Here is a 26911-nt window from a genome sequence, read left to right on the forward strand (position 1 = left end):
TAGTTTGCCCATCTGTTAGAAGATGAAAAGTCAAGGAAGCCCTCTCCCAACACACCATACCTGTAATTATCCATGTATGTCCCCTTGAGGAGCTCATCTGTTCCTCCCTGTTTGTCACTGTGTATGTGGAGGGGAGGATTTTGCTGTCTCTGCCTCTCTGGGGCTGGATCAGTCTTATAGTCAAAAGGAAGGCTGGGGTCTTGGAATTCTATTCAGCTCCAGCCCCTGCCCGCCCCCGCTCCCCTTTGTTGTTGCTGGCCAGTGAGGGTGCTTCCATGGAGCAGAAGTTTGGCCGGGTTCTGCTGCCAGAGAAGAGTGCATGGAAAAGGCTTTATTCTTTAATTAGCTTCTGTACACCTGTTTTATCAAACACACATTAGATAAACTGAGTCTCATTTTACAGTGTTTCCTCTTTTATCTTTTCATGAAGTATTTAATAAGCATCTATTAATATAATACCTTAACAATGACACCACTTCAGGAGAATGTGCCTAGAACTCATGATGTGCCATGGATATCCTACTTCCTACACTCATCCTATTCCCAGCTACTACCTGTGACATGGGTGTGTAGGTGGGTCCAGGATGACAACCCAGAGACAACACACAGCCTCTTCCAGCCTCAGACTACGGGCTTTTTGGCAGGGGATCCTGCTGTGCATGACCTGACAGGGAAGAACACAAAACCCCATGCTTCCTCATCTGACCCAAAAAAGTCCAGAATGGAAGCTTAGGAGGAAGTCAAGTCATTTATTATTTCTTGAAGACATCAGGTTGGGGAGGAGGGGGCAGGGACATAGTATTTAACTGGAAAGTAATAAAGCCTGTTGGTCAGGGAGCTGTGAGATTAGGTTGGTGTTCCCAGGACTGACTGGGGAGGGGCACTGTGAGGTCAAACTCGGGAGAGCCTGGAGCATCTCAGGAGTCAGCCCAGTGTCAGGCTCCAGATCCCTAAGTGAATCAGTGTCATTACTGTATGTGTGTAAGAGGCAGGTCTTCCCTGTCATAGGGGTCCCACCACAGAAGGACAGTCCACCACTAGTGATGCCGTGTCTGGGTCATCAAGTGTGTCTCCTTTTCCTGTGGGGGTTCGGTTTGCTTACTTTGTGTCGAGAAGCCACATTTCCCTGTGCACTGGGATTAGTCCATGCCATTGGGTGTCAGTCTTTTGTGTCAGTTGGTCTGTTGGTCCATGTCTCTCGTGTGTCTGGGTGGGTCAGGGATTGTAAGAGTAGGTCTGCCCTGCCTCAGCCCCTGCTTTGCCTCCACCCCTCAGCCGGGCCCCAGGGTGCTGACGGTGGTGTAGCTCAGCCGGGACAGTGAAGCAATGGAGGGGGTGGGAGGGTCCTCATCTGGAAGAGGCCTGGGGCGAGCTCGTGGCGGCCGAGGGCAGCAGCGGGCACACGTGTCGAGACAGGCCTGGCGAAAGCGGCGGTGCATGAAGCAGTAGACCAGGGGGTTGACACAAGCCGAGGCGTAGCTCAGCAAGTGGATGAAAGAGATGGGCGCGCCCGAAAGTGCTCGGCGTGCTCCAGGGCCATCGAAGGCCCTCCATGTATTTGCGCTGTACACTGGCAACCAACACAGGAAAAAAAGCATAACAATCACCAGCAACATTCGCACCACACGCTTCTTTGCCAAAAGCTTGGCTTGGGTGGGCCGGTGGCTGGATCCTGGCCCAGTAGGGGGTGCAGTCAGTGCAGACAGCTCAAGGGCAGGCCGGGAGCGTGGAAGCTGCACGTAACAGCCATCGCCATCCTCGCCAGCCAGCCGGGTCTCTGGCCTGCAACGCCCGTTCGGTAGGGCAGCACCTGAGCACAAGAGAGTGGGCGCTCAGAGCAGAAGACTGAGTTCTCACAACCTCCAGACCAACCCACCTGACCCCCCCATTTCCAGCCTCTCCAAACCTAGTTCCTACACCTTTCCAAAGCCCCGCCCCTTATGGATTTTACCCACCAGGTCCTGCCGCACCCGGTAGCCCTCCTTGACTTCGGACTCGGCTCTGGCTCTCGCTGTCACTGTCGTCATCAAAACGAAGCCCTAAGTAGAGCTCTCGGGAAATAAGCCCGTAGGCCACAGCCATAACTACACCCGGGATGAAGAACAAGAGCAGGAGCAGCAGCACCGACCTGGAGACAGAGCACAGACCAATCACACGGGTCCATCTCCAGCCATAATCACAGATAGAAGAAGAGCCAAGAACTGATGTTTCTAGGATTTGGGGGTGCTGCTGAGAAGGCTTAGAGAACTGCAGAGAGGCACGAAATGGGAGTCCCAGGGTGGTGGGTACAGAAACGGAATCGCAGTGGTAATTCTTGGAACAGCTGGAGGAAGATTCTGGAGAATGGTCCTAAGCATCTGATGGAGATGGAGAAAGGATTCCCAGGAACGGGCAAGGCACCCTCACCAGGTTTGGCGAACCCTTGCACTGGGCCAGCGATGCACGCATTGCAGCACCCGGGGCCCCACTGGCTGCACGACAGTGTACACGGGGTAGGGCACCATGAGCAGTCCGGACAGCATCCATGTGGCTATGATCACGCGAGCAGCGTGGGAGCGCGTCTGCCACACGCGTGCCTGCAGTGGTCGGCAGATGGCGCTGTACCGTTCCAAGGCGATGGCCACCAGGCTTAGCGTGGACACACTCACGGATACCCCTAAGCAAGGGAAGAGGAAGAGGTCACCTAAGAAACCTGAACTACACATTCACCAATGTCACTGCCTCAACCATCTTCGGGAAACACCCTGGTCAACGGGCAAGGACTGGGGAAGAGGAGAGGGGAAAGGGTGGTTGTCTCACCTACCCATGAGGTAAGCAACTGCCTTGCAGACGACTGTGCCAAAGATGAATGTGCCCATGAGATTGGGCAGGAGGGTGAAGGGCATGCAGGCCACTGCCAGTAGGAGGTCGCTGACTGCCAGCGAGAGCAGGAAGGTGTTGGTGACGGTCCTCAGGCGGCGGCTCAGTCCCAGGACAATGATGATGAGCACATTTCCTCCAACGCTCATCAGAAAGATCACTGCATAAAGGGTGACCCTAATGGCAAGCTCCAATTCTGAGTAGAAAAAGGAAGAGGTGGCAAGAGGGGTCTGGCCCAGACTTAGCCAGACCCTCCAATCTCATCCCCAACCTCCCCTACCCACCCAGATCCCCTGCTTCCCAAGAATACTGCCCCCCTCAGTAAATGGTGAACTTGAATCTTTTATCCTTCTAACCGCTAGAGGCTTAATTGAATTGGCCTAACTTTACCCTTCCTTAAGAAAGCCAATCTTTTCTCAAGCTTTATATCAAATCTCCTTGTAGACAAACTTCTTGTAAGGATTATATGCATCTTTCTGTTCACTTCTCAGTCCATTATATTCAGTGCCCCATCTGTCTCCCCATCACTCTTTGGACACTTCTTTCCAAGGTCACTAAATTTAACTCTTACAAGAGACCTTTAAACCCACAGGTCTCTTGTAAGCCTATTCTACTTAAGCTCCCTGAAGTATTTGACAGGTCAGGTCACATCCTCACTGTCTTAAAAAAAACAAAAAACAAAAAAACACCTTCACCTACTCTCTACTGCCTGCAACCTTTCAGCATGTGAAGATTCCTGGAGAACTGCCCTCTTCCTCCTTCCAGCTCCTCTCTGCAATGCACCCACTGAAGCTACTGGATGACTCAGTTTCTTGAAGGCATCGTGTGCACTCAGGACTCCCTCCTTTGCTCACATTGGTTTCTCAGCCTGGAATGCTCTTTCAACAACCCCATCTCTCATCACAAATTTGTTTTCTGTACCTGGTGAATTCCTATTTACCAATGTCTTTAACACTGAGATCAAGTACCCCCTCTTCTATATGGCATTTCTGAACACTCATTTGGAGTTAATCTCCCCTTCCTCTGACCAATGCATGTTCCTTACACATCTGTTAGAACTCTTTGTACTTTCTGCCTTGTGTATTAGTGATCTCCAAACATTCATTCTCACTCAACGAACATTTACATGCCAGGCACTTGGGATAGAGATGAACATGAAAACGGAGGGCTACTCAGGTATGTAAACTGATAATTGCCACACAGTGTAATGAGGTATGGAGGTTGAGGTACACAAAGTGCTGTGGGAACTCCCAGGAGGGACACTAGAGTCGCTGGGTTAGACAGAGGGCTGACTCCATTCACTGTGTCACTGAGTATGAGGAGATGGATTTATCTTTGGGGCTTCATATCAAAGCCAAGAAGATCCAGAGAAAATGGGGTCTTGTCCATGTCACTCATGCCCATGGCTTCAGCATGAGGGAGACCAGAGCCTGAAGGGAAAGGGGAGAGGGACAGAGCCTTCCAGGTTGGAGGAGGGAAGGACTCAGAGCTGCTACTCTCTCTTCCTCAACCCATACATTTGCTGACTTGCCTTAGCCACCAAATTAAGCTGTTTTCTCATCACAAATATCAACTTATTCAGAAACTGTGGTAGAGGTCGAGTAAATGTTATTTACAACAGATCCCAGAACTAAACCCAGCAGTGACATTACTTGCTCAGAGCACACAGAAATTAAGGGGCAGAATCAGAATAAAAGCCAAGTCTCCAGATCTCTAAAATGCTTTGCCTCCTACTGCTCTTTGGCTCCTCTGTCATTCTTCATGCTGCCTTCTTTTTCCAATCAAACCTCAATCTCAGTGCTTCTTTCTCCCTCACTTTGTTCTCTTTCATGACACTTCTCATTGAATTGTGATGTTTAAATCTCTGTCTCCCCCACTGGACTATGAGCGTCTTGTGCTCAGCAGCAATGTCCATCTCATTTTCCAACATACCCCTAGCACTCGGCATAATGTTCCTTTCAGGGGAGGTGTCAACACTTGCTTGTTAGTGAATCTGGAATGAATCTCTGTCACTCTGCATACAAACACACCTGATTTGTCCTTCCTCATCCATCCTCCACCTCTGTGCCTCTAAAGCTGGATCATGCCCTTTCCTCTCTGCCTCTGTTTTCTTTGGAGACACAAGTAATATTCTGTCTCCAAAGAAAACAGAGTGTACAATATTTCAGTGAGTGTAAATATGAGATGTTAACATGTTAAGATGTTAAGTGAGATGTCAATTGGATTGAGTTAATCTGATTTCAGTCTTTATGGGTAATATCTGAATGTATAAGGGTAGTATCTGGAGAAGGGTTACTTAAGTGAATACAGGTAGTATCCAATTGTGTGTGGATAATAATAAAATGAAAGTGAGTGTGTTTAATGGATGAGTGACATCTAAATGATTTGGGCAATAGTAATGTGAATGTGGGTGGCATCTGTTTTTCTGTGGGGAACATCTAAGTGAACACAGATACTACCTAAGTCTGTGTGTATGTGGATTACATCTGAATAGTGTGGGTAATATCCAAATTTCTACTGGTAACACTGTTGTGAGCCTGGGTAACATGCACCAATGGGGGTAATATCTGAGCAAATGTGGCTAACAGAGCCTTTGTGGGTAACTTCTGATGGCCTGTGTAACATCCAGCTGTGTGTGGGCAATGGCATCCAGATGAGTGAGGCCAATTCTTGCACTTGTGACCTGAATCATTTCACTGAAATCACTTCACAGAATCAGGTCACATTCTGCTTTCTCAGGGTCATTTGTTCTATTCGCTACCCCTGTTCTCTTCTGCAACTTCAACCCTCATGGACTTTACTTTCTTTGCCTTGCTTTTTTTTTCCCCAAAGATTTTACTTTTTTTTTTTAGAGACAGAAGGAGAAAGAGATGGTGAGAAACATGTGTGAGAGAAACATCAATCAGTTGCCTTTCACACACCCCCAACTGGGGACCTGGCCCGCAACCTAGGCGTGTGCCCTGACTGGGAATTGAACCTGCAACCTTCCAGTTCACGGGCCGGTGCTCAATCCACTGAGCAATGCCAGCCAGGGCCTTTGCTGGGCTTTTTAATATTGGTCTTTTTCAGGGTTTTGTCCCAGTACCTTTCTTTTCATTCTATAGAAAATTTGATCTATTCTCATTGCTTCCATTACCTCCTCTAGGCAAAGACCTTTGAAGTCTGTGGTTCCAGCTCATACCTCTCCCCACAGGTAACACACCCCTGGGTTCAGTGGTTTACTGGGCAACCCCATCTGAGTATCTCACCAGTATATAAGCTCAGTGGGTTGCAAATGGAATTAATTATAATTTTCTTTCAAACCCGATTCTCTTCCTTTGTAACCCTTCTCATTATATAGCACTGATATTCACTCAATTGTCCAAGCCAAAAACCTGAATATCATCCCTTGATCTCTTCCTCCATCTCCATTTCTCATAAAGCACTAAATTCTGTTGATTCCACTTCCAGAAGTGCCTCTCAGATCCATTCATTTCTCTCCATCCTCCCTGCCAGTACCTTAGTCTAAACCAGCATCATCTTTCACCAGGACCAGTGTGATATAATAGCCTTCTAAAGTGCACACCCACCTTCACTCTCTGCCTTCCATGTTTTGGCCTCCAACCCATCCTGGCAGCACTACTGAAACTTTCAGTGGTTCCCAGTGCCCTTAAGATAAAATTGACACTCCTTAGCCAGGTCTAGAAGGCTCTCCATAAATCCTTTATGGCAGTCTCCATTCTGAGTGTTCATTTCTCCTCTCTTATGGAATATGTTTTGGGTGCCCAGAAACTATGGCACATCGAACAACAGTGCCATGGATTTCAGCTCAGGGCTTGGACACACACTGTTCCTCTGCTAGAGATGCTTCTGTTTGTTCACTTAGCTGGCTCTCCCCATCTTTTTACATTTTTATTCAGCTCATTCTTCCCTTCTCAGGAGGTCAACTTTAATTCCCAAGGCTAGGCTAAGCGAGAGGTGCTCCTCTCCTATGTTCCCACAGCTCCCTCAAGGCACTTCTCACTTTGTACTGCAATTCTCTGTTTTCTTCTCAGTCTCTTCCACTAAACTGTGAGCTCAGTGACATAGGAATCGTGTCAGTTTTGGTGTCTCATGCAATCTCTGATTTAACAGATATTTGTTGAATGAAAATAATCCAAGTGAGAACAGGTAATAGCTGGTCTGAAAAAGCATGCATTATTTTTCTGGGTAAAAAAATACTTGAATTATAATGTATTCCCACTTTCCATTCTTGAGCTTGGGATGATTTCCTTCTGCTTAATCAACACTGTTTTCTCTCCTGAAATCCTACTTCTTCTTTTTCTGCCTAATAGACTCCAACTTCAAAACCCAGCTCCCAGGTTCCCTTTGTGAAGTTCTTGAACCCCATCTCCTCTGGGTGCTGATAATTTGGACCCTCTTGTGGGACTTTCCATGCTGACTGTGATTTTTTCCATTGGTTTTGTGTCCCTTTTGCACTTGACTATGGACCAATGAAGGTCCAGACTGAGTCTAGTATGTCCTTGTGTCCCCAGTGTCTAACTCAATGGCAGGTGCCCAGAAAACATTTAAGGAAAGGCACAAGAAGGAGAAAATATATCTTGAGCCAGGTCATCAAAAAAGAAAAAAATTAGGATGCTGACTGATGGAAAGAGTGGAAGTTATTTTGGGGACTGGGTGAATGGATATCATCTGAAGGGGACAGGGTTGAAGAGAGAGGCGGCAGCCAGGCTCTAGGAGGGTGAAACCTAAGGCAAGGCAGGTTGGAGAGAAGGCTTCGAAGGGATGTGGCGACAGAATAAAAAGAGAGGGTTCAGAGCCTTGAGAAGAATTTCAAGTTGGGAGGCAGGGGAATTTGAGGATGAGTGAAATGGAGACAGGCAGCCTAATTTCCAGCCTAATAATCCAAGTTTTAGGATTTCTTTAGGGAAGGTTGGAGGTTGGGGTGGGGGGCACAGATTATAACTCTCATTTCCCACTCAGGTCTTCCAGAATGTTCCCTCCCCCAAACAACCCCCTTCTTTTCCCCAGTCTTGCTTCCCCCCCTTTCTTTCCTCCCCCGTCGTGGCTCTCTGAACTGTATGTAAAGGAAAAGAGAGACATAGGAGGATTGGCAAGAGGAGGTCCTTGCTTCCCCACCATCCGTGTCTAGGAGGGGGCTGTGTGTTGTGGAGGGGGTTGCGTTTTGGGGTTTACCAGAAGCTCTTGGTGGGACCAGGGGACCAGGGTGTGAAGGGGCTCTGACAAGGTGTGTGAAGCTGCGATGGAGTTTCATGAGATGCAGGGGACAAATGTGTCAGGGGAACTGTTTGGGGCCTGAGGGGATGGTGTGGGCGTTTGAAGAGGCAGTGTGGGGGCAGTGGTCCCTCTATTTGTACTGTGGAGGGCAGTGAGGAGGAGCTTTTGGAGGGGGCTCAGGGAGGCACCCACCTCGGGTCCCGTTTCCGCGGACGCGAGGCAGGTCGCAGCTGAGGTTGCCGGAACCGCTGCTGTTGAGGAGGGGAGGCCCCGGGCGGCACAGGGAAGCTCCTGGCCCGGGTCCGGATCCTGGCGTGCTCCGGTTCAGCTTCAGCAGCTCCATGGCCCTGGCCCAGGCGCCGCCTTCCCCGGCTTGGCCAGGCGGGCTCCGGACGCTGCTCCACCTGCTCCAGCCGCGATTCCGAGGAGGCGCCCGCCCTGCCTGGTCCCGCCTCCAACCTTGGCCCCTGCCCGCCACTCGTCCGAGGCGTTCCGGGCTTGGGCTCGTGTCCCCCAGGCTCGGATAGGCAGCTATCCCACCAGGTGATCTCCGCCCCCACGCCTGCTCGGGACGTGCCCCCCTTGTGACTGTCCTTCAGGTTCTCCCCCTCCTTCGATCTCTCCGCTCCTGGAGACTTCCTTCCCTCCCACCTCCCCGCACCACCGTCCCCGGCTCCGGGGAATTGTGCGTGTTGGTGTGCGCGCGTGTTGGCAGGGTGCAGTTGGGGGTGGATGGAGAGATTTCAAGGAGGGAGCTTGCGGGGTGGGGAGGGTAAGAGGGGTGGGTAAGAGAGTACGGGACGACTGCAGTGGGTCTAGCGTCTTTTCCCGGTGTTCTGGGGCCGTAGAGGTGGCAACTGAGGGTGCACATGCCTTAGCCCACGCGGAGCGCCATGGTTACCGTACTATATACACCGCAGTGACCTCGGTGACCGCGACACTATCGCTACCGTAGTTCCCAGCAGCTCCTCGCTGCTGGGCTGGGGTAGTCCCTGCATCTGCCCCCGCACCCTGCACCCACCACGTCCTACCGCCGGTCCGACACACAGGCTTCCAACTAAAGCTCCCAAGAAACCCTCTGCAGTGGACGAAGATGGAGCGGGAGAGGCAGCATTTGACCCCGGGAACCCTGGCAGGGAAAAGGGCTGACTTGAGTGTCGAGGGCAGCAGGGGTGGTGGTGAGAACTGCCTAGGAAAAACGGCGGTAGGGTGGGGTGACGGTGGGGTAAGGTTGCAATCCCGGCCAGCGCAAGCGTAAGTGGGGAGAGGGCGGCTGGCTTTCTCCGTGGTCGCCAGGCAGTGCCCACCGTCACGCGACACACTGAAGCTCCATGTTTGCTCCCCGCGCAGGTGGAGAGGCCTGTGTGGGGCGGCAGGTTCCCACGGGAGGGGCTGGAAGGGTGCAGCGGAAACAAAGCTGAGTGGGGGCATGCCCACTCCTTGGGCAGGACTTGCCTCCTCTAATATTTCAGCGCAAAAAGCAGATTAGACTGGGGATGAGGTCTGAGTTTGTGGAAAATTCACAGAACCCTATCCAGTCTTTTGGAGAAGACCTGGTCCAGCCAGCGCTGAGTTTAAAGGGGCTGGGGGCTGTGGAGGATTTAAGCCTGAGGTGGGTGGGTAGTCCTCACCTGCACCCCATACCTTCCTCCTGGCACTGCCGGCCTTCCCCATCAGAGATCCTGGGCCAGAGGAGCCTGATTTGCTGTTTGTTCAACTCCAGCACAGGTGGGGCCTCAGATAACCTGCTGAACTTTTCCCACATTGTGTGAATGTAGGGTGTGGGCACCCAGGAGCAAAGGAAATGTAGGGGAGAGAGGAGTGAAAATAGGAGAAGTAGACTAGCATTCACTTATTCAGCTACATATGTGCCAAGTACAAGGCTGTGTACTAGCTGTCCCATACAGTCTGTGCCTGAGTAGGTTCCACTCTAGTGGGGCAGGGAGGGGGGTGGGGAAGAACGATAGGTAAATCAATGATTACAAGGTGTGGCCCACCAAGATTACGTTATCCAACATCCACCAAGATGCACAAATCAGAACAGCAGGGGTCATTCTCAATGCCTATTCCTTTATGCTTCTTCATCCCGGTGTGGATGCTGTGATGAAAAGCCCAGCCTCCTCTCCAGAAATGAAGGCTTTATTCTCCAGCCGCTGAGAGGGCTGTTGGAAGAGAGCCCTCAACTGTCAGCCCCTTCAGGGGTCACCTGAGCTGAAGAAAGCCGCCTCATGGAAGATCATGTTGGCTTTCTGGGACATCTTGCAGCCAATGACTGATGAGTAGAAAGGCATAAAAGTCCAGCCCCCTCACCCCAACAGAGGACAACTGTGAAACACATTTTCAGCTCCTTGTTGGGGCTGGCTGAGGCCTTTGTTGGGACAGAATTACTGCTCAGCTTCTCTGTTTGCCCAGTTCTCCTCTCACCCTCTCTCTTACACAGGTGCTGACTCCAAGAGCACTCCTTAGTAAACATCCTCCACAGTATTTCTGTTTTAGAGTCCACTTCCTGGGAACATAACTGCCTCACTCCCAAATTTAATCATTCATGAAGCCCTGTTGATTTTAGCTACTGAGTGTTTCTTGAATCAGCCTGCTTGTATCTTCACTTGCATCCCCACTGTTTCTTGCTCTACTCTCCTAACCTCACAAGTGGTCTACGACATTTTACTGATGCCTCCTTACATCCATCCGCCACCTTACAGCTAGAGTGATATGTTCAGCATACAGATCTGATCATGCCACTCTTCTGACCTCTGCTTTTGGCATAGATAACATCTTTTAACAGAGTCTATGAAGCTTGCGTGCCTTGACTCCTTCTGACATCTGTAACCACCTTTCCAAGTCACCGTGCTTCTTATTCTCTCTACTGTAGACACATTGGCCTTGCTTTTGTCCATTTTTGGATATATGTCCTCCAGTTACGTGGATTTTGCACAAGCTTTCCTTCCTTATCTAATTAACTCCCACTCATCCTTCTGACCTCAGCTCAAGGTCTCAGCATTTCTCAGGGGTGTTTCCCTGGTTTCTCTTCTGTGCTAGGCAGAATTATAAAAATGACCCTTAGTGACTCTCACTCTTGTATAATCTCCTTCCCTCGAGTGTGGCTAAAACCTGTGGATAAGATACTATTCCCAAGATTATGTTATACGGCAAAAGGGATTTTACAGATGTCATTAATGTTACTAATCAGTTGACTTCACAATAGAGAGATTATCCAACTAGTCCTAACCAAATCACATGAATCCTTCACTCACAATAAGCCAGCCTCCTATGTCACAGAGAAAATAGTAACTATCAGAGAGCAGCTCCCACTAGCAAATCTGTTCCATTTTAGACATGTGAAATTCCAGAGGTCTATTAGACATCCAAGTAGGAATTCTCGTAGGAAGCTGAATATACAGGTTGCACAGGAGGTAATGCAAACTGTAGAATGAATGGGAATGTGTTGTATATGAAGAAATGAGGAACCAGGTCAGAAATCTGGAAAAGGCCATTATTTAAAGGCTAGATAGAGAAAGACCAGCCTGCAAAAGAGACCAAGAGGAGTGGAGGGGTGGGAGGAAAACAACGGGGGGAAGACATCACAAAAGTGAAAGGGGAAAGTGCTGAACTGATTCAAAAGCTGTTCCTGCACCAAGACAATGAGGGCAGAGAAATGTGCTCTGGATTTAGTGACCTGGAGACCTTTGACGACTTTAGAAGAGGTGCCATTGTGGTGAAGTTGTAAGAGAAGTTAATCACTAATGCAAAAATTCTGGGAGGGCAGGAAGCCATGGAACGCAGAGCACATATGGAGGGTTCTAGATAGAAGTAGAGATTTAATTGTAAGAGGAAGTTAGTAGAAGAGAATAATTAGAGATGAAAATAAGTCATGGCCAACCAGCTAACAACTATATTTTCTAGATTTTTGGCAGCTAAGTGTGGCTTTATGACCATGTCCTGAACAGTTATTGTGGGTGAAAGTAATAAATTCAGCTCCCAGATCAAGGTCTTAAAGGAGAGGAGTAGACTCTTTCTTCCTCATTGTCTTTTCCTGCAGATCTAATGTGGATGTGATGATAGGCCGCCTTTCTTTAGTCACGCATGGAGGGTAACACACTAAGGATGGCAGAGTGACAAGGTGGAAGGGACCTGGGTCTTCTATACTCTCAAGCCATTTTACCACCCCTGGTTCTCCAGTATGAAAAAAGAAAGAAACTACAGTTTTAAGCCACACAATTCTTTTTGCCCCTTGTATCATAGCAACTCAATCTGTATCTTAATTAAGATAGTAGGTGTGTAGATTTGGTGAGACAAAGCTGCAATCTGATAGTTCCTATTTTCTCTATGAGGTCAGAGATCTGGTTACATTGAATAGTGTGAATAGTGTGTGTGTGTGTGTGTGTGTGTGTGTGTGTGTGTGTGTGTGTGGTCTGTCCAGAAAATATCCAGCCATGTACTATGAAAAATAGAGACTTTTGTCAAAGAAGATACAAGGTACAAGAAACATTGTACATAGAACAAGGATACCTCAGTCTCCTTCAAAGCAGGCACCTTGGGATCTCACACAGTTCTCCCAAGTGCAGCATGATGTTCCTTCTGCTCTAGTAGCAGAAGCTGTGGAACAAATTTTACCACAACATGTTTCATGCCAGTATCCTGCATGAAAATCTCAGACACAGTAGTTTTTGGAATCCCCTGATCAGCTTCCCGTTCTTGCGCTGTGAGTCACTGATCTTTGTTGATTGCTGCTCATACATGTTCAATATTCTCAGATGTTCGGCTTGTTGTACACCTTCTAGAACATGGATCATTTTCAAGATTCTCAAACATCTTTGAAGCATTTGCGCCATACTTTTTACTTGTTTTGCATTCATTCTATCATCTCCCAAAACTTTCTGAATCATCCCAATAGTTTCTGTGGAGGAATATTCAAGTTTAATGCAAAATTTGATGCAGATTCATTGCTCTACTCACTCAGTCATTTTGAATGTGGTGGCCACACAGTACACATGCTCAGTCAGTGGCATTTACTACCCCCACTGACTAGTCCAGTGAAGTCGTCATTATTCATGCATGCACATTCCAGTCTACTCCACTTGGCTGCCAGGTTACATCAATGTCATGTAAACCATTCTCGTTATACTAACAATGGCTGGACTACACACACACACACACACACACATGAATGATTGAAAATTCAGGAGTGAAGATAGTTTGAAACGCTGTATATAATGGGAAAGGAAGAGTGGAGACCAGAGGAAGGTATTAAGATAATTAGGTGTAGAAGACACACTGAAAAAGAATTTCTAGTGGTATTAGTTTCTCCAGCAGAGCTCAGATAGTTGGATGCAAGCATGGAGAAGGTTGATGGTTCCAGTTCATCCAAAGTTGAGATTTTACTGAATGGATGGGATAGAAAAACAAAGGGACAAAGGTGAAATAATGGGGCATGAAATCTCAGCTGAACATGGAGAAGACAGAACTATGAAGTAGGGGACAAAGTCTAAAGTGAATAATAAGTAGGTTTCAGAGGTGTGGGAGTTGCCAGAAGTAGGAAAGGGAAGAGTGAACATTTGAGTGTCAAGGGGGAGGGGTATACTGGGAGTGAAGAAGCAGCACTGATGAGTGCAGAGGGTCCCAGATCCATGTACAGGGGTTGTGAGGGGATGAGAAGCCACTGCTCTCGGCACCATCTTTTTAGGACTGCTGGTTATAGTTAACATGGGAGTTGGGAGAGTGTTTAAAGAAGTTGAAGGTATAAGAGTTTGCTGATGTTAGAAAAGGAGTTTCAGAGGCCAAACTCTTTTGAAAAGCTTTCCTTAACCCCACAAGTCTAAGTTTGGTGCCTCTCCTGTAGCTCACATGATGGTAATTCTTACAATTACGAGTTTTGTACTTGCCCTTTTGCTGTTTATAATTCAAGGGCCTGCTTCTGGCCTTTTCTACAGCTTCTCAAACCACTCTCACTACGTATTTTCTATCTTTTCTTTATGCTCAAGAAAACTTGAATAGCTTATAGTTTCAAGGTGCATTCCATATTGTTCATCAGCCTTGTACCTTGCTTATGTTCTTCCCTCTAGCTAAAGGCAGATGGATGGTAGGAGGTGACGTCCAGGAGATGGTGGGCATAGATGGTTTTAAGAAGATGGTTTGTAAAGAGTACCAAGTAATAGAAGTACAGTGGAGAAATGGGGTATACCATGAGCAGAGGAAGGAATGAAAATGCAGTGCTGAAAGGGTCAGAATTCATTTCTCAAAATCAGGAAATCCTGTCTGTGCCAAGGATTAAGCCAGCATTCAGAGAGACTGGGATTGCTCAGGGCCCGGAAATGGGAACTGTAGATCAGATTAAGGAGGGAACTGCAAAGTTAGTATGGGTAGCCAGAGAAGAGAGACCTGGACCCTTGTCCCAGAACAAGTTAGAAACTTAAGAGGTCAAGGAAGCGAATGCAAGGTGTCCTGAAGCAGGGCCAGGCTCAGTCCTGAAGGAAGTTGCTTTTCTGAGTCAAGACTTGACCTTCCAAGGTTGTCGGTTTGTGTGTGTGCGTGTGTGTGTGTTTCCTCCCTCACCCCCGGCCTCTCTCTCTGTTTTGGAAGGGGGTACCAGCCCACCTAGCTTGACAGCTTGACTCTTGTGGGTAGGACAATTTACCTTTTCCTTCGGGAAGTCTCAATCACCCAGCTACTGCCCTACTGACCCAAGTGGCACATAGTCCTTCTTTCAATATTCTATATCACAACTGAGATAAGAGGGGAACATTTAAATAACACTTCAGTAAATGTTGAGCAGAAACAACTAAAGAGATGAGAATATAGTGCCTATGCCCAGCCAGATAACCTGCTTTACAAAGTGGTGCTTATTCTAGGTAGCTTGCAGGTCCACAGAATAGCATTTTACACAGGAAACCCAGTGCTAACACACACAGTGGTGTGAAGGTCATGGAATAGGCTTTGCCTCCAGCATGACACACACACACACACACACACAAGCAGAGCTGGGATCCAGTTTAGAAGGGAAACTAAGCCAGTTTAGTCCTTGAGGTGCTCACTCCTCCATTAGCTTATCCCCTCACTCTGTGGCTGATTAGGTTGCCTTCTCCCCACATCTTTCAAGGCCTTCTTTTCTCTGCATTTCTATGATGTACAGATATCTTTCTGTGCTGAGCTGATGCCCACGCACTCCCTGCCCACATAGGAGGCTTTTCTCTTGGGATAATTAAACAAAGAAGGAGCATGCAGGAGAAGACAGACAGGGCTGAAGGAAGAGCAAGCAGGGATGTTGGGCAGAGAAAAAAACAGATGATAGGACAGGCTTTCCAGAGCCCGGGGCTTGTGCTGGGGAGAGCAGAGGGCCATACATGGGCTGGCTCCAATTAGATGGTTACACTTGGCTTCAGACGTAAGCTCTCACAGGTATGCCAAGAGATGCCTGGATCTTCCAGATCAGGTCCTCACTTGAGGGCTAACAAAGCCATGGGAAAGCTCACCCAGGAAGTCTCCAGGGCTTCTATGAACACATCCCTGTCATTAGCCTGCGGAGCTCTAAGGGACCCAGAAAGGCTGAAGACAACGGGCCAAGGTGCTGAAACTGGAAAGGCAATGCCAGACACAGGGAGGGCCTATGCCTTCTGGGTGAAAACCACTAGGATTTTTCAAGTCCTGAATGCTGGAGGCCATCAGATGGTGCTACCCCCAACAGGGCTGCCTTAGGCTCTGATTTGGCCAAACTTCCTCTGTAATTAATGTCTCTCAGTACCACCACTGCTGCATTTTAGTCTTTGTTTAAAAATCTGAACAAGTCAAAACCACCACTTTCCCCTTAAGTTTCTTTTTGTTCCCTGGATATTTCTCCCAACTTTACAAGGCAGTGCAATTCTGACGTCTGGCAGTTGGCTGGGAGAAGAGAAGGAGGACCCGTGCGCCCTCTGCCGGCCAGTTTTGGTGTTGCCAGAACTGCCCAGAGGTTTGTGGACAAGCAGGGATAGACAACCTGTGCCCCAGGGCCCTCAAAGGCACAATGCTGCTAGAGGGATAAGAGTAATAATGGCCATAGCTACTATTCATTGTTAAGCAATTGCCATCTGCCTGGCACTCATAGGCAGTTTACATTCATTATCTTATTTGTATTTTAATTCTTCAAGCATTTCTTTCAACAACAGTGAAAGATTTTGTAGGAGACTGAGAATTCCCCAGCTAGTAAATGATATTTCAGAATAAAAACTGACTCTGGCTCCCAGCACCCAATTGGTTCTAAGCTCTTTCCCATCTGTTGCGCTTTTAGGCCAGCCTAATAGTCACCCTGACTTGGGCCACAACTGTGATTCCAGCTTGACTATTCATCTCTGATCCAAGCCTCCAGCGAAACCCTAGCTTCAGCCTGAAGCTAGATTCCACCCACTCTGCCTCCTGCTCCTGGCTCCTAGTGTTTGCACCAGATCTCTCCTTCGGTTGAATAGCTCCTTTCTCTATGAATCAGATTTCCTCCAGGCTTGATACTTTATTTTTATTTGTCTTGGAGGAAGGGAGGCTTGCAGCCAAACCCTCAGAAAGGAAAGGATGAAGTGGGGAGGGTCCAAGCTCCTGTGGGGGAGTAGCTAATTGGGAACCCAGAAGAGGAGTGTCCATCCTAAATCTTAGCTAGGCTGAGGTGTCGTGAGTTTTGTGACCCAAGGAGAAAAGTGGGTGAGATTCTAGGTCCTGTGGAACGGAGAAGAGCTAAGCCAAAAGCAGCTGGGCTCTCAATAGGAGCCCCCTTGGACAGCTCTTGACACCCTTGTAGGAATCTAGCACTGACTCCAAAACACCTGCCCTCCTCCCACAACTGCACAAATGCAGTCAGGAGAGCAGGAATTGGCAGCTTTTCTCTAGAGCAGTGGGTGGTCCCTTGTCTTTGGCTGAAGCCCTGAGATCACGCTTCAGCACACTGGGCAGGCTTGCTGGTGACAAGCTTTGCTCTGTTTGACTGGCTCCTTCTCCCTGGTTACCACTGGTTACTGTCTGTAACAGTCATTCTCAAAAAGGAAGACAGCTTGCCTGGCTTGGCCTCAAGCTGAGGTAATCCCTTTCCTTATCTCCCTAAAAGAAACAGTAAGACAGACCCAAGTTTCATTCCACGGCATTTAAAATTCTTGTGATACTGGGCAAGGTATTTAATCACCCAGAGCTGAGCTTTGATTTCAAAATGGGGTAATAATAGCATTTTTCTCATATAGTTGTAAGGGTTGAGACAATGCACTTAGACCAGGACCTAGCATAAAATGGACCCACCATAAATTGTACATAATATTTTTAGTTGCTCTATGGGCTTCAGTTTTCTTATCTGGAAAAATGAGCATAACAATAATCATTTAAATTTCCTAATATTTTTCTAAGAACCAAATGAGGTAATGTATGTACAGCAGTTATGAGTGATTCCATCCATAATAGTGTGTAAAAATTTGGTCTTTTTCTTGATTCTCTAAATCAACAATTCTCCTCTAAGCTTTTAATCACCAACCTATGGAAGATTTAATTCCATTTGTGTTTTGTGGTTTTTTTTCCATTCTCTTTTCCCACAACTTAATGTCTTGCAAAATTCTCTGGTGATTTTCTTCGGACAGACCATGGGGTTATGTTGATATGCATCTTATTCAAGCCTGCACTCTGCCTAGGGGGCACTGCTCTGAGGCCTCAGTGCCAGCTAGGGCATGGTGATCTTTCTTCGGTTTCTAAAGACTCAATTCTTAGTGTTCCCTATTCTGGGACCCCTGTGGAAGTGGGGTCCAGGCTGCTTCTCTCTCCAGAAACCCTGTGATAGGTAGTAAAATTTTGGCTCCTATTACCTTTGCCCTCTGGTGTTATTCCTGTGATTAAGGAACAAGAGATGTTGCTGATGTAATTAAGGCTAATAACCAGCTTGCTTTATAATTGGGATATTATCCTGGATTATCTGGATGGACCTAGTCATATGAGCCCTAAAAAGCAGAAATCCTTCTCAGCCTTGTAGTAGAAGAGAACCGAGATTTGGAGAGTGAAAAAGATTTACTTGTCTTTGTTGTCTTGAAGATGAAGGGGAGATGTATCAAGGAAATCAAAGACCTCAGTCCTGTAACCAAAAGGAATTGAATTCTTTCAACAGCTTGAATGATTTTGGAAGAAGATTCTTTGCCAGAATCTCCAGAAAAGAGCCTGGCCCAGATGACACCTTGATTTTAGCCTTGGGAAGCCCCAAACAGAGGACCCAGTTGAGCCCCACTGTGCAGGCTCACAGAACTGTGAGATACTAAATGGATGATGTTTTAAACTGTGAAATTTGTGCCCACATATTACAGCAGCAAAAGAAAACTAAATAATGCTCAAGAATCCCATTTCTTTTCTTAATCTTGGAGAGTCTCTTGTCTCTGGGTTTAGAAGCTTCTGCTTCTTCAACTCTAAGCCTTCCCAGATAATTAGGCATAATTCACTAAGTGAATTTTTGTGAAAACTTTGGACTCCTTTTCACAAACAGAAGCTAGAGCATAGAAAATGTATACTTATAATTCTGCAATTAAAAAAAAAACTTTAAGTCCGGGGATACAAAGGTTTAGGTACTTTCTTATAATGGGAGGAGTGATAAAATGAATCCAAATGAATATATCAGTCAAGTTTTCTGCCACATATATAAGTACTTAGCCTAGTGCTTGGTACATAGTAAATAATATTCTTTGGACTAAAAATTTTATTATTATTATTATTATTATTTTCATTATTCCAGGAACTTAAACTTTGGGTTCCCTTTTACCTATCCTGACCTAATCCCAAATGGTCAAAACATTGTTTTCCACACAGTGATGGAAATCTTTCCACACCTGGAAGCCCCCCGCATGGAATTGCTGGTATTCAAGGTGACTTCTGGTATAGTGGCTCTCAAATTATGAGGAACTGGGGACAGGTGTGCACCTTATAGTATGTCAATGAAAGCTTATTCTCAGCTCCCTAAACCCATCACCAAAATGGCCTTCATAACATACCTGTCCCATTCTAGATCAATGTGAGTTGAGGGCTGAGATGGTAGGAAAACCTTTTGAGAAATTAACACATATCTTTCTCCAACTTCGAGCCTCTAGACACTTTGACTCTCCTCTCTGTGGCTGCCAAATGTATATTTGGGTAGCTACTATGTACCAGGTGCAATTTTGGCCCCGAGGATCCATGGATGAACAAGACAGACCCAGTGCCAGCCCTATGGAGCTCATATTTTGTGAGAAAGATATCACAAAGTAACCACACATTTTCAAATAATTTAATGTGCAATGCCCCTCATCATTGCTTCTGACATGTTGACTTTAGTCCCTGCCTCAGTTCCCATGGCTATTTGAGAAAGTGTTGTTCTGAGTCCTTTGTGCCTGAGTGCATCTGTGTCACCTGTGTCCACCATATCCAAAGGGTTAGTCAGCTCTGAAGACACCAACAGCTCTGGGGAGCTGTGCCCAGGACCACACGTCAGCCGATGTTCTACACACATCCTGCCCTCCCAGCACTGAGCGCTCCGCTCTACATTCTCTTGTACCACCTGTAATAATCATTCTTGATATTAGGTAGTTGATAGTTTGGCATCTTGAAATCACGGACCAAAGTAATAACCAAAGTTGTTTACATCTCCCCCTTCATTTAGCTTTTACAGGTCATTGAAAATCATAGTATGAACCCTCCAACCACAACCCCCACAATGTGTGTTTTGCTTTCGGCCTAATAGGAGATATTCCCACCTAAAAACTTCACCGATGTAGTAATAAAGATGTTTTTTGCCCATGATTTCCCTTCACTCCTCCTGTCTCCTGACCAGCCCTGGTTCTTCCCTGTGCGGTCCTGCATGGTACAGTGTGCCCCTCCTCTTGGGAATTGTAAGTAATAAATTTTTCTTTCAGTGGCATTGACCATTCTGTGTCGTTACTGAGTCATATGGATAAATTAAGTCCCAGGCACATGTCAAAATACCAAGTGGCCCCGCTCAGACACAGACTGGCCAGGCCTTGGAGAAGCTAAAGTTGTGACGAGGGTGAGTGTGATTCAGAGATGACATCAGACTCCTCCCCACAGACCCCATAACACCTTCTTTGCCCCAAACCTGCAGACCTTCCAAGTATGACAAAACCCTCCAAACACACATCTCCAGTTGTTCCCAACCATGACATTCCACTCCACTTAGTCTCTATTCTTCACCCTATGTTTTGGAACACTGTATAGAGAGCTAGGGGTGGGTGTCTGCCAGCATCAAGGCCAGCTCCAACAACTGGCATGGTAGGTCAGGGCCAGGTGAATGGTCCTGGGAACTGGTTTCCCCTTGGAAACAGTCCTGAATGCAGTGTAACCCTGACCTCAGGCTCCAGGGCAGGGTCAGAGAAGGGAAAAAGGAGCAGACATATCTGCTCCAGCCCACTAAGTTAGATCAAAACCTGCATAGCTCACAAGGTTGAGGATATATACTCTGCTATGAGATGTAGTGGTCAGTGTGTGCATGTGAATATACCTATGGATGCATGTACACACCACAGCAAGGTGGTGTACAAGCTTGCTTCACCTTGGCTCAGTACTCATTCTCAGTCCATCAGGTACTGCAGCCCCTTTGAATCCAACCACCAGCTACTACTACACAGCCCATGCCCATCACCTTGTGACTTGGAATTCAGAGAGAAGTCATCCTGCCCACTATGAAAGCCAATAGCCTTTTCCCATCAGCCCTGTAAATGCTTAGTGAGGAGGCAAATACTTTACTGAAGTGCAACCTATAGGGTACACTTGTGACTCCATATGGGGGGAATTCAAAGGCTATCTTGGAACAAGAGGTTTCTGGGTGTGCTTTTGTGTATTTACAAATGTGTGCACACCTGTGGAGGGTACCTGGGTGTATATGAGTGTATGGTTGTCAGTATACATGTATTTTTGGGGTACATGATTGAATATATACATATGTATATACATATGCATATATATGTATGTATCATATTAGTATAAAACATATCTATGTTTGTGAGAAAGCATGTATGCTCTGAGAATGGAAACTCCAGAGCATACTATATGGAACACATACTCTCAGTGTATGTATGTGTAACTGTAGTGTGTGTGAGCATTGGTGAGAGGGGATGAACATGTGCTATATTCCTACATCCCCAGGTAGGCATCTGCAGACCTAGTTCTCTCCCATCTCTGTAACCTAGCAGAAAGAATGGCGGAGTTTCTACAAGCAGGCTTTCCTATAACTCTGGATTCGCTTGGAGGTGGGGGTCCTAGGGACACTGGGTCACTCTGGGCCTGGGAGTCCCTCCTGGCCAGCTCTACCCTGCCCATCCTTAAAAGTTTCCTCCCCAGGCTCGCCTTCATCATCAGCCTCAGCCAGCTCCTCAGGCATTGGCCACTCTTGAGTCTGCCACTCCAGCCGTTCGATGCGATAAGCGATCTTGAGTGCGCTGGACTCCAGCTCAGCCAGGAGGCGAGCGAACTTGGTCTGTAGATCATCGAGTTGTTGGTCAAGGCCTTGCAGCCGGGACTCTGTGGCCTCCTGTAGGGCGATCTCAGCTGCCTCAGCGTTTACATCGAGCTTGTTCATTTTGAGCAGGATCTCACGGCCTTTTTCCTCCATGACAGTCTGGGCCTTTGGATACTCACTCAGCACTTCCCTCAGGTCTTCCTTGCTCAGGCAAAATAGGTCCGAATAACCTAGACTCTTGATGTTGGCTGTGCGCCGGTTCCCAGACATATTCCCTGTGGCACATGGGCAGACAGATGGGATGATAATTAGTCGATAGTCAGGGTGATGTGAGGGGACATTTTACTCCTGATGAAGCCCTCCATATTTGTGCTTCTGAGCCCCTCTTCCTGTTTCAGTAATTCTTTCATTCAGTAATTTACTGGGACTAAACCTGTGCTGGGAGGGTATTAGTGACCTGCTCCCAAGAAGTCACAGCCTAGAAGACACAGACATTTAATTGGATAGTTATATAACAGTTATAACAGTATTGCTGGTGCAGTGTGGACATATGCATCTGGTTCAGTGGGAAGACAGGAAAAGAGCCCCTAATGTAAGGCAGAGAATTAGGGAATCCTGGAGGAAGTGATGCCTGATTGAAGGGGAGGTAACTAGGGAAAAGGGGGTTGGAGCAGCTACACAGAGGGAGGAACATGAACTGAGGGATGGAAGTAGGAAAGAGTTCGATTGGCGCAGAAAACAGAGTGCAGTCCAGAGTGGCTGAAGTGCAGGGTGTGAGGACAGTGGAAAGAGGAGGGGACAGCCAGTCACACCAGGTCTTGTAAGCCACGGCAAGGCATTCAGACCTTATGTTGAGGGCAGTGGGACACTACTAAAATATTCCAAGCAGGAGAGCTGTATGGCACCATTAGCATTGGAAGATATTGGTGGGCGCGGTTGGCTGGGAAGATAGGTCAGGCCAAGTAATCTAAAGTCTCAGAGCTAGAAGAGGCAAGAGAGCTACATGCCAGGCACTACTCTGGGTGCCTAACCAATATAGCTCATTTAATCCTCACAAATAACTTTTTGTTTTTTTAATATAATCCCTTTTGGATAGGTGAGACCTAAAAAAGGAAAGTGCCTCGTCCAAAGTCAGATAGACAGCAGCTGACTGCATACAGGATGCAGAGCTTGAGGGGGAACTTTGGAGGCCAGACGTGAGGCCTTTAGGACAGTTGAAGAATGGGATCCCCAGGCTGAGAACGCATCTAGCCTCAGTCAGTGACAGTGCTCACTCCCTTTTAAGGTTCTCCCATCTTCCACCTCCTGTGGTCTCAGTGTCTACTGTGATTAGGCATTAACAACTCCTACTGCACAGGCTGGCAAGAGGAATAAATGAGCCAATGTACAGTATGTGGCCTTAGCTGGAGTTGATGTTCAGTAAATGGGAATTTTTTTGACTAATCCCATAGAAACAGACAACAGTGTGGTGATGGCCAGAAGGAAGGGGGGCGAAGGTAGGGAGGGGGAGGGTGGGCAAAGGGAGAGAGAATGGGGATATCTGTACTAGTATAAGCAATAAAATGAAGTAAAAAAATAAGTGGGAATTTCTTTGTTTCCATTTGGCTGTGAGAAAGTTGTTCTTTGTACTTGACCCCAAGTGTGTATACTTATTACCTGTGTGACCTTGGACAAGTTCTTTAACCTCTTTGTGCTCTTACCTTTAAAATGCAGATAATATCCTACCTTAGAGTTGCTGTGAAAATTGACTGAGTTGGTACATGTGAGCACTTTAAACTGGGCACACAATAAGCATGCAATAAGTATTATTATTAGTGTTATTATCATCATCTCTGCTGCTTTCCACTGGTGCCTCAGTCAACATCCACAGAGCAGCTCTCCTCTCTCTTGCAAGGACCCACTCTACTCACTGATCTTGGCTCAGCTTCTTCTCAGGGAACAGACCCTCTATGTCCTAATTCTGTCCTGAAGCCTCTAGTGATTCAGGCAAAGGCCACGTGTCCTTAATCCGTAGGATCTGAAGTACCATCTGGTCTCAGGACTGTGTCCTACTGTCCCCATCCCCCTCCCCTAGCCCTGTCTTAACAAATGCTGGGGCACCCACCTTTGATGTTGATGATGCTGATCTCCCCAAAGTAGAGGCCTGCCCCAAGCACGGCATACTGTGTGACACCATCATCTGCCACTACAGCCAGCTGACCCTCGCGGATGATGTACATCTCTCGGCCAATGTCCCCCTTGCGGCAGACATATTCGCCTGGTGAGTAGGTCTGGGGCTGCAGCTTCAGCACCAGCTCCTCCAGCAGGCTAGCCTCACAGTTCTGGAAGATCTGCACCCGGCTCAAAGTGGGCAGGTGCACAGACACAGCCACTTCTGCTCGCAAGCGCTCCGGCAAGTGCTGTAAGATGGCCACCTCGTTGGTCATCTTCTTGTTGATCTGCAGGTGTTGGTACCTGGAGACAAGGGAAGCACCAGTTCTTCACCAGCCTCTCATGTGCCACCTCCATCCCTTCCTCCAGGGCTCAGCTGAGCTTCAGCCAAGAGCCCAATCACATTGAGATCTTGCAGGGGTCACGGGAATACTTGACCGTTGGTTGATGAATATCTTCAGTCTACAGTCTCCTTTGTTGGTCACAGGTATGTTTTGACCTTTTCTCCCTCACCCAGGGCCTGGAAGCCTCCACCAGCAGACAATGAATAAGATACCATTTACCTTCTGTCAGTTTATACCCCACTCACCAATCAGTGATGTCTTGTACCTTCCAACTGATATCCACTTAAATCGCCAAGCCCCATCTTCTCTAGAGTTTTCTGCTTTAGTTGGTGACACTTCCCTTTGTTCAGTCCACAGGGTAGACTACCATAACATAGTCAACCATCTTGTTTTTGGCCATCCCCTGGGGGTTTTGCTCTTCTCCCTTATACTTCCCAGGGCCTTCTGAGCCATCCCAGGCAGTGGCAGTTCCCATTACCTAGGTTATCTTTCCTTGTGCGTAAGTTCCTCTCCTCATTAGCATGACCACACCCCCAATAAGTCCAGATCCAATTAGTGGATGACATCCTTTTCCAAGTCCCACCCACCCTCACCCCTGCCCCCCAGTGAGTGCCACGTCCTGATTGCCTTCCTGGCCCACCAGGTATTAAGAACTCAGCCACCTGCCTCAGATTCTATCCAGTACACCTCTCCCTGTCCTGGTCTGGATCCCCAGCATGCTCACCAGTCAATAACTCGCCGCTCCAGCCGGTGGTTGACATGCTGCAGCTTCATGTACTTCTTTACCAGAGCATGGTCAGGGTAGAATGCTGCATCTGCAGTGTTCATGTTGTAGATGACAGAGCTCATGCTACCCATGATGGTGGCAAAACCCATGACGGCCAGCAGGAAGTCGCCCACCATAAAGAGGTACTCCTCCTCCTGCTCCGGCAGTGGTATATCGCCCACGGTAGTCAGGATCAGCGTGGAGAAATAAAAGCTATAGAGGTATTGGCGCCTTAGGCGCTCAAAGCCAGGTTGTGCTGGATCTGGGTACACCCAGGCGTCACGCCCGAAGCCCAGGTATTGGGACAGGGCAAAGTAGAGGCAGCTGTTCCAGTGGATGACCACAAAAATGTAGAGCATTAGTTTGGCGATACGAAAGGCATTGGGGTAAGCTGTGCGGGTCTCAGTGCGGTCAAAGGCTTCAAAGAGGCGGGGTACACGCAAAAAGCGGTTCAGCCTCAAGGTGGGTGTGTGTGGGCCCAGTCGCACATAAGCAATGTCCGTGGGCACCAGGGAAGCCACATCTAAGCAAAAGCTCCAGGTGCGAATGTAGCGACTTGAAATCTTACCCTTGTCCACCACTAGGATGCCCTGTTCCAAGAATCCTGGTGGGAGGAAGAGAAGGAGGGGATGGGGTCAGGGGTGGGGTTGAGTCTGGACACTGGCCTGCTCTAATAATAAGGGTAAGGGTGGGAACACCAGGGTAGGCCAGGGAGACAGTCACAGGAAAGGGTGGGGGCAGCTATTACCTTGCTCCAGGGTTTCTGGTATGCATAAGGGATACTGTCAAGCATAGAGGAATGTGAAAGTGCTATAAAGAAGGGGTCATTTCCTTGGTGCTAAGAAACTTTAGGAAGGGAACTTAGAACAGAGGGGCAGTCCTGGGATTCACTAACCGGTGTGAAAGTGCACCACAATGTCCAGTAGGTATAGCAGGTCACTCGTGTAGTCCAGCACTAACCAGGCCACCAGATAACCGTGTTGCAAGTCAGGAAAGCAGGCTCTGCGTGGTGGAGACAGAAGGGATTGGCTTAAGGGCACCCTCTGTGTGTGTGAGGTGGTCTCCTCAAGCCACTCAGCCCTCCCCACTGGGTTCTCGCTTAGGCCCCGCCCCTCCCCAAGACCCCACCCCTTTCCTGACCCTTACTCTTTCACCCTTGTCTCTGCTAAAGCCCTTCCCTTAGCATCCCACCAAACCTGCACACGATGATGATGAGGTTATACATTACTGGGAAGACCATCGTGTTGAGCCACCAGTAGTAGTAATCCCCAGATGGCTCCAGGACAGGCAGCGTTTTCCTGTGTGCAAGAGGGGAAGTCCTGTTTCATTTATTCATCATTCCATGTGAAGGGTGTAACTTGGGGCACCAAGAAGAATCAGGCTCCATCTAGTGATGCAAACAGATCTGACACAGGATAACAGGTTCTCTCACCTGGCCTTGGATGGCGCAGAGGGGCTGGATTCTGTCGTATTCACTTTGCTGTCCTGGCTCATGTTTCTGTGGCCTGGTGCCTGGGTGTGAGATATCCAGTGCCTCTGCTGGTAGGCAGCTTTAGGAGGTGGGGGCTAGTGCCTGCCTGCCTGCCTGGAAGAGGCAGCCCTTAGTTTCCAACTGCGATTCCTCTGTCTTTGGCTTGTGAAGCTCTTAGCAACACAACCAGGGCTAGCTCTACTGAAGGGGTGGAGGCAGTGTGACTCCAGCATCCCGCCCTGTCTCTCAGGGCCTGAGTTTACACCTGCTTAGCTAAACATCTCTAATGAGTTCCCTGGAGAAGGTGAGGGTGCATGCCTCAGAGATAAGGCTGGGCCTTTTCTCTACCTACCACATCCCCCAAGTTGGACTACATAGGGGCCTTCTAGTCAGAAGACCTTGGTGACAGTATAGACTCAGGCATCCATTCTCTTTTACTTTGTGCAAGTTCCTTGTTTGGGCCTCATTAGTTGTTCATCCAACAACTATTTACTGAATGGCTCATTTGTGTTTGGTGCTGAATTCTCCAGGGACAAATACCTGTCACATCAGGCATGAGCTCTGTTTTCATTATCTGTACCCTATCTTACAAGCACACCCACCTTACCTAATTCCTGCTGGGTGAGTGTGATGAGGGCCATCCGGTGGTGTTTTGCCCCATTCCCTTCTTGTTACCT

The 26911-nt window shown here is 47.9% G+C and overlaps 2 protein-coding genes across 3 annotated transcripts; both read right to left on the reverse strand.

Moving 5' to 3' along the window:
- Positions 1–738: 738 nt before the first annotated feature.
- CCKBR (cholecystokinin B receptor) lies at positions 739–8622 on the reverse strand. 2 transcript variants are annotated; one of them, XM_024569358.3, is made up of 5 exons: positions 8269–8622; positions 2804–3055; positions 2407–2656; positions 1971–2128; positions 739–1810 (listed from the first exon to the last, which is right to left on the reverse strand). In XM_024569358.3, exons 1-5 carry the CDS (start codon positions 8417–8419, stop codon positions 1272–1274), a joined length of 1350 nt encoding a protein of 449 aa, XP_024425126.1. In that variant the 5' UTR covers positions 8420–8622; the 3' UTR covers positions 739–1271. The 2 variants fall into 2 exon arrangements, with proteins under 2 accessions (XP_024425126.1, XP_045058780.1); XM_045202845.2 differs by having other exon boundaries at positions 1956–2128.
- Positions 8623–19306: 10684 nt separating this feature from the next.
- CNGA4 (cyclic nucleotide gated channel subunit alpha 4) lies at positions 19307–26422 on the reverse strand. Its single transcript, XM_024569364.3, has 6 exons — positions 26196–26422; positions 25960–26061; positions 25659–25765; positions 24722–25367; positions 23607–23956; positions 19307–21777 (listed from the first exon to the last, which is right to left on the reverse strand). Exons 1-6 carry the CDS (start codon positions 26255–26257, stop codon positions 21317–21319), a joined length of 1728 nt encoding a protein of 575 aa, XP_024425132.1. The 5' UTR covers positions 26258–26422; the 3' UTR covers positions 19307–21316.
- Positions 26423–26911: the final 489 nt, after the last annotated feature.

The sequence above is a fragment of the Desmodus rotundus genome, chromosome 5, assembly GCF_022682495.2.
Source record: "Desmodus rotundus isolate HL8 chromosome 5, HLdesRot8A.1, whole genome shotgun sequence".
NCBI lineage: Eukaryota > Metazoa > Chordata > Mammalia > Chiroptera > Phyllostomidae > Desmodus > Desmodus rotundus.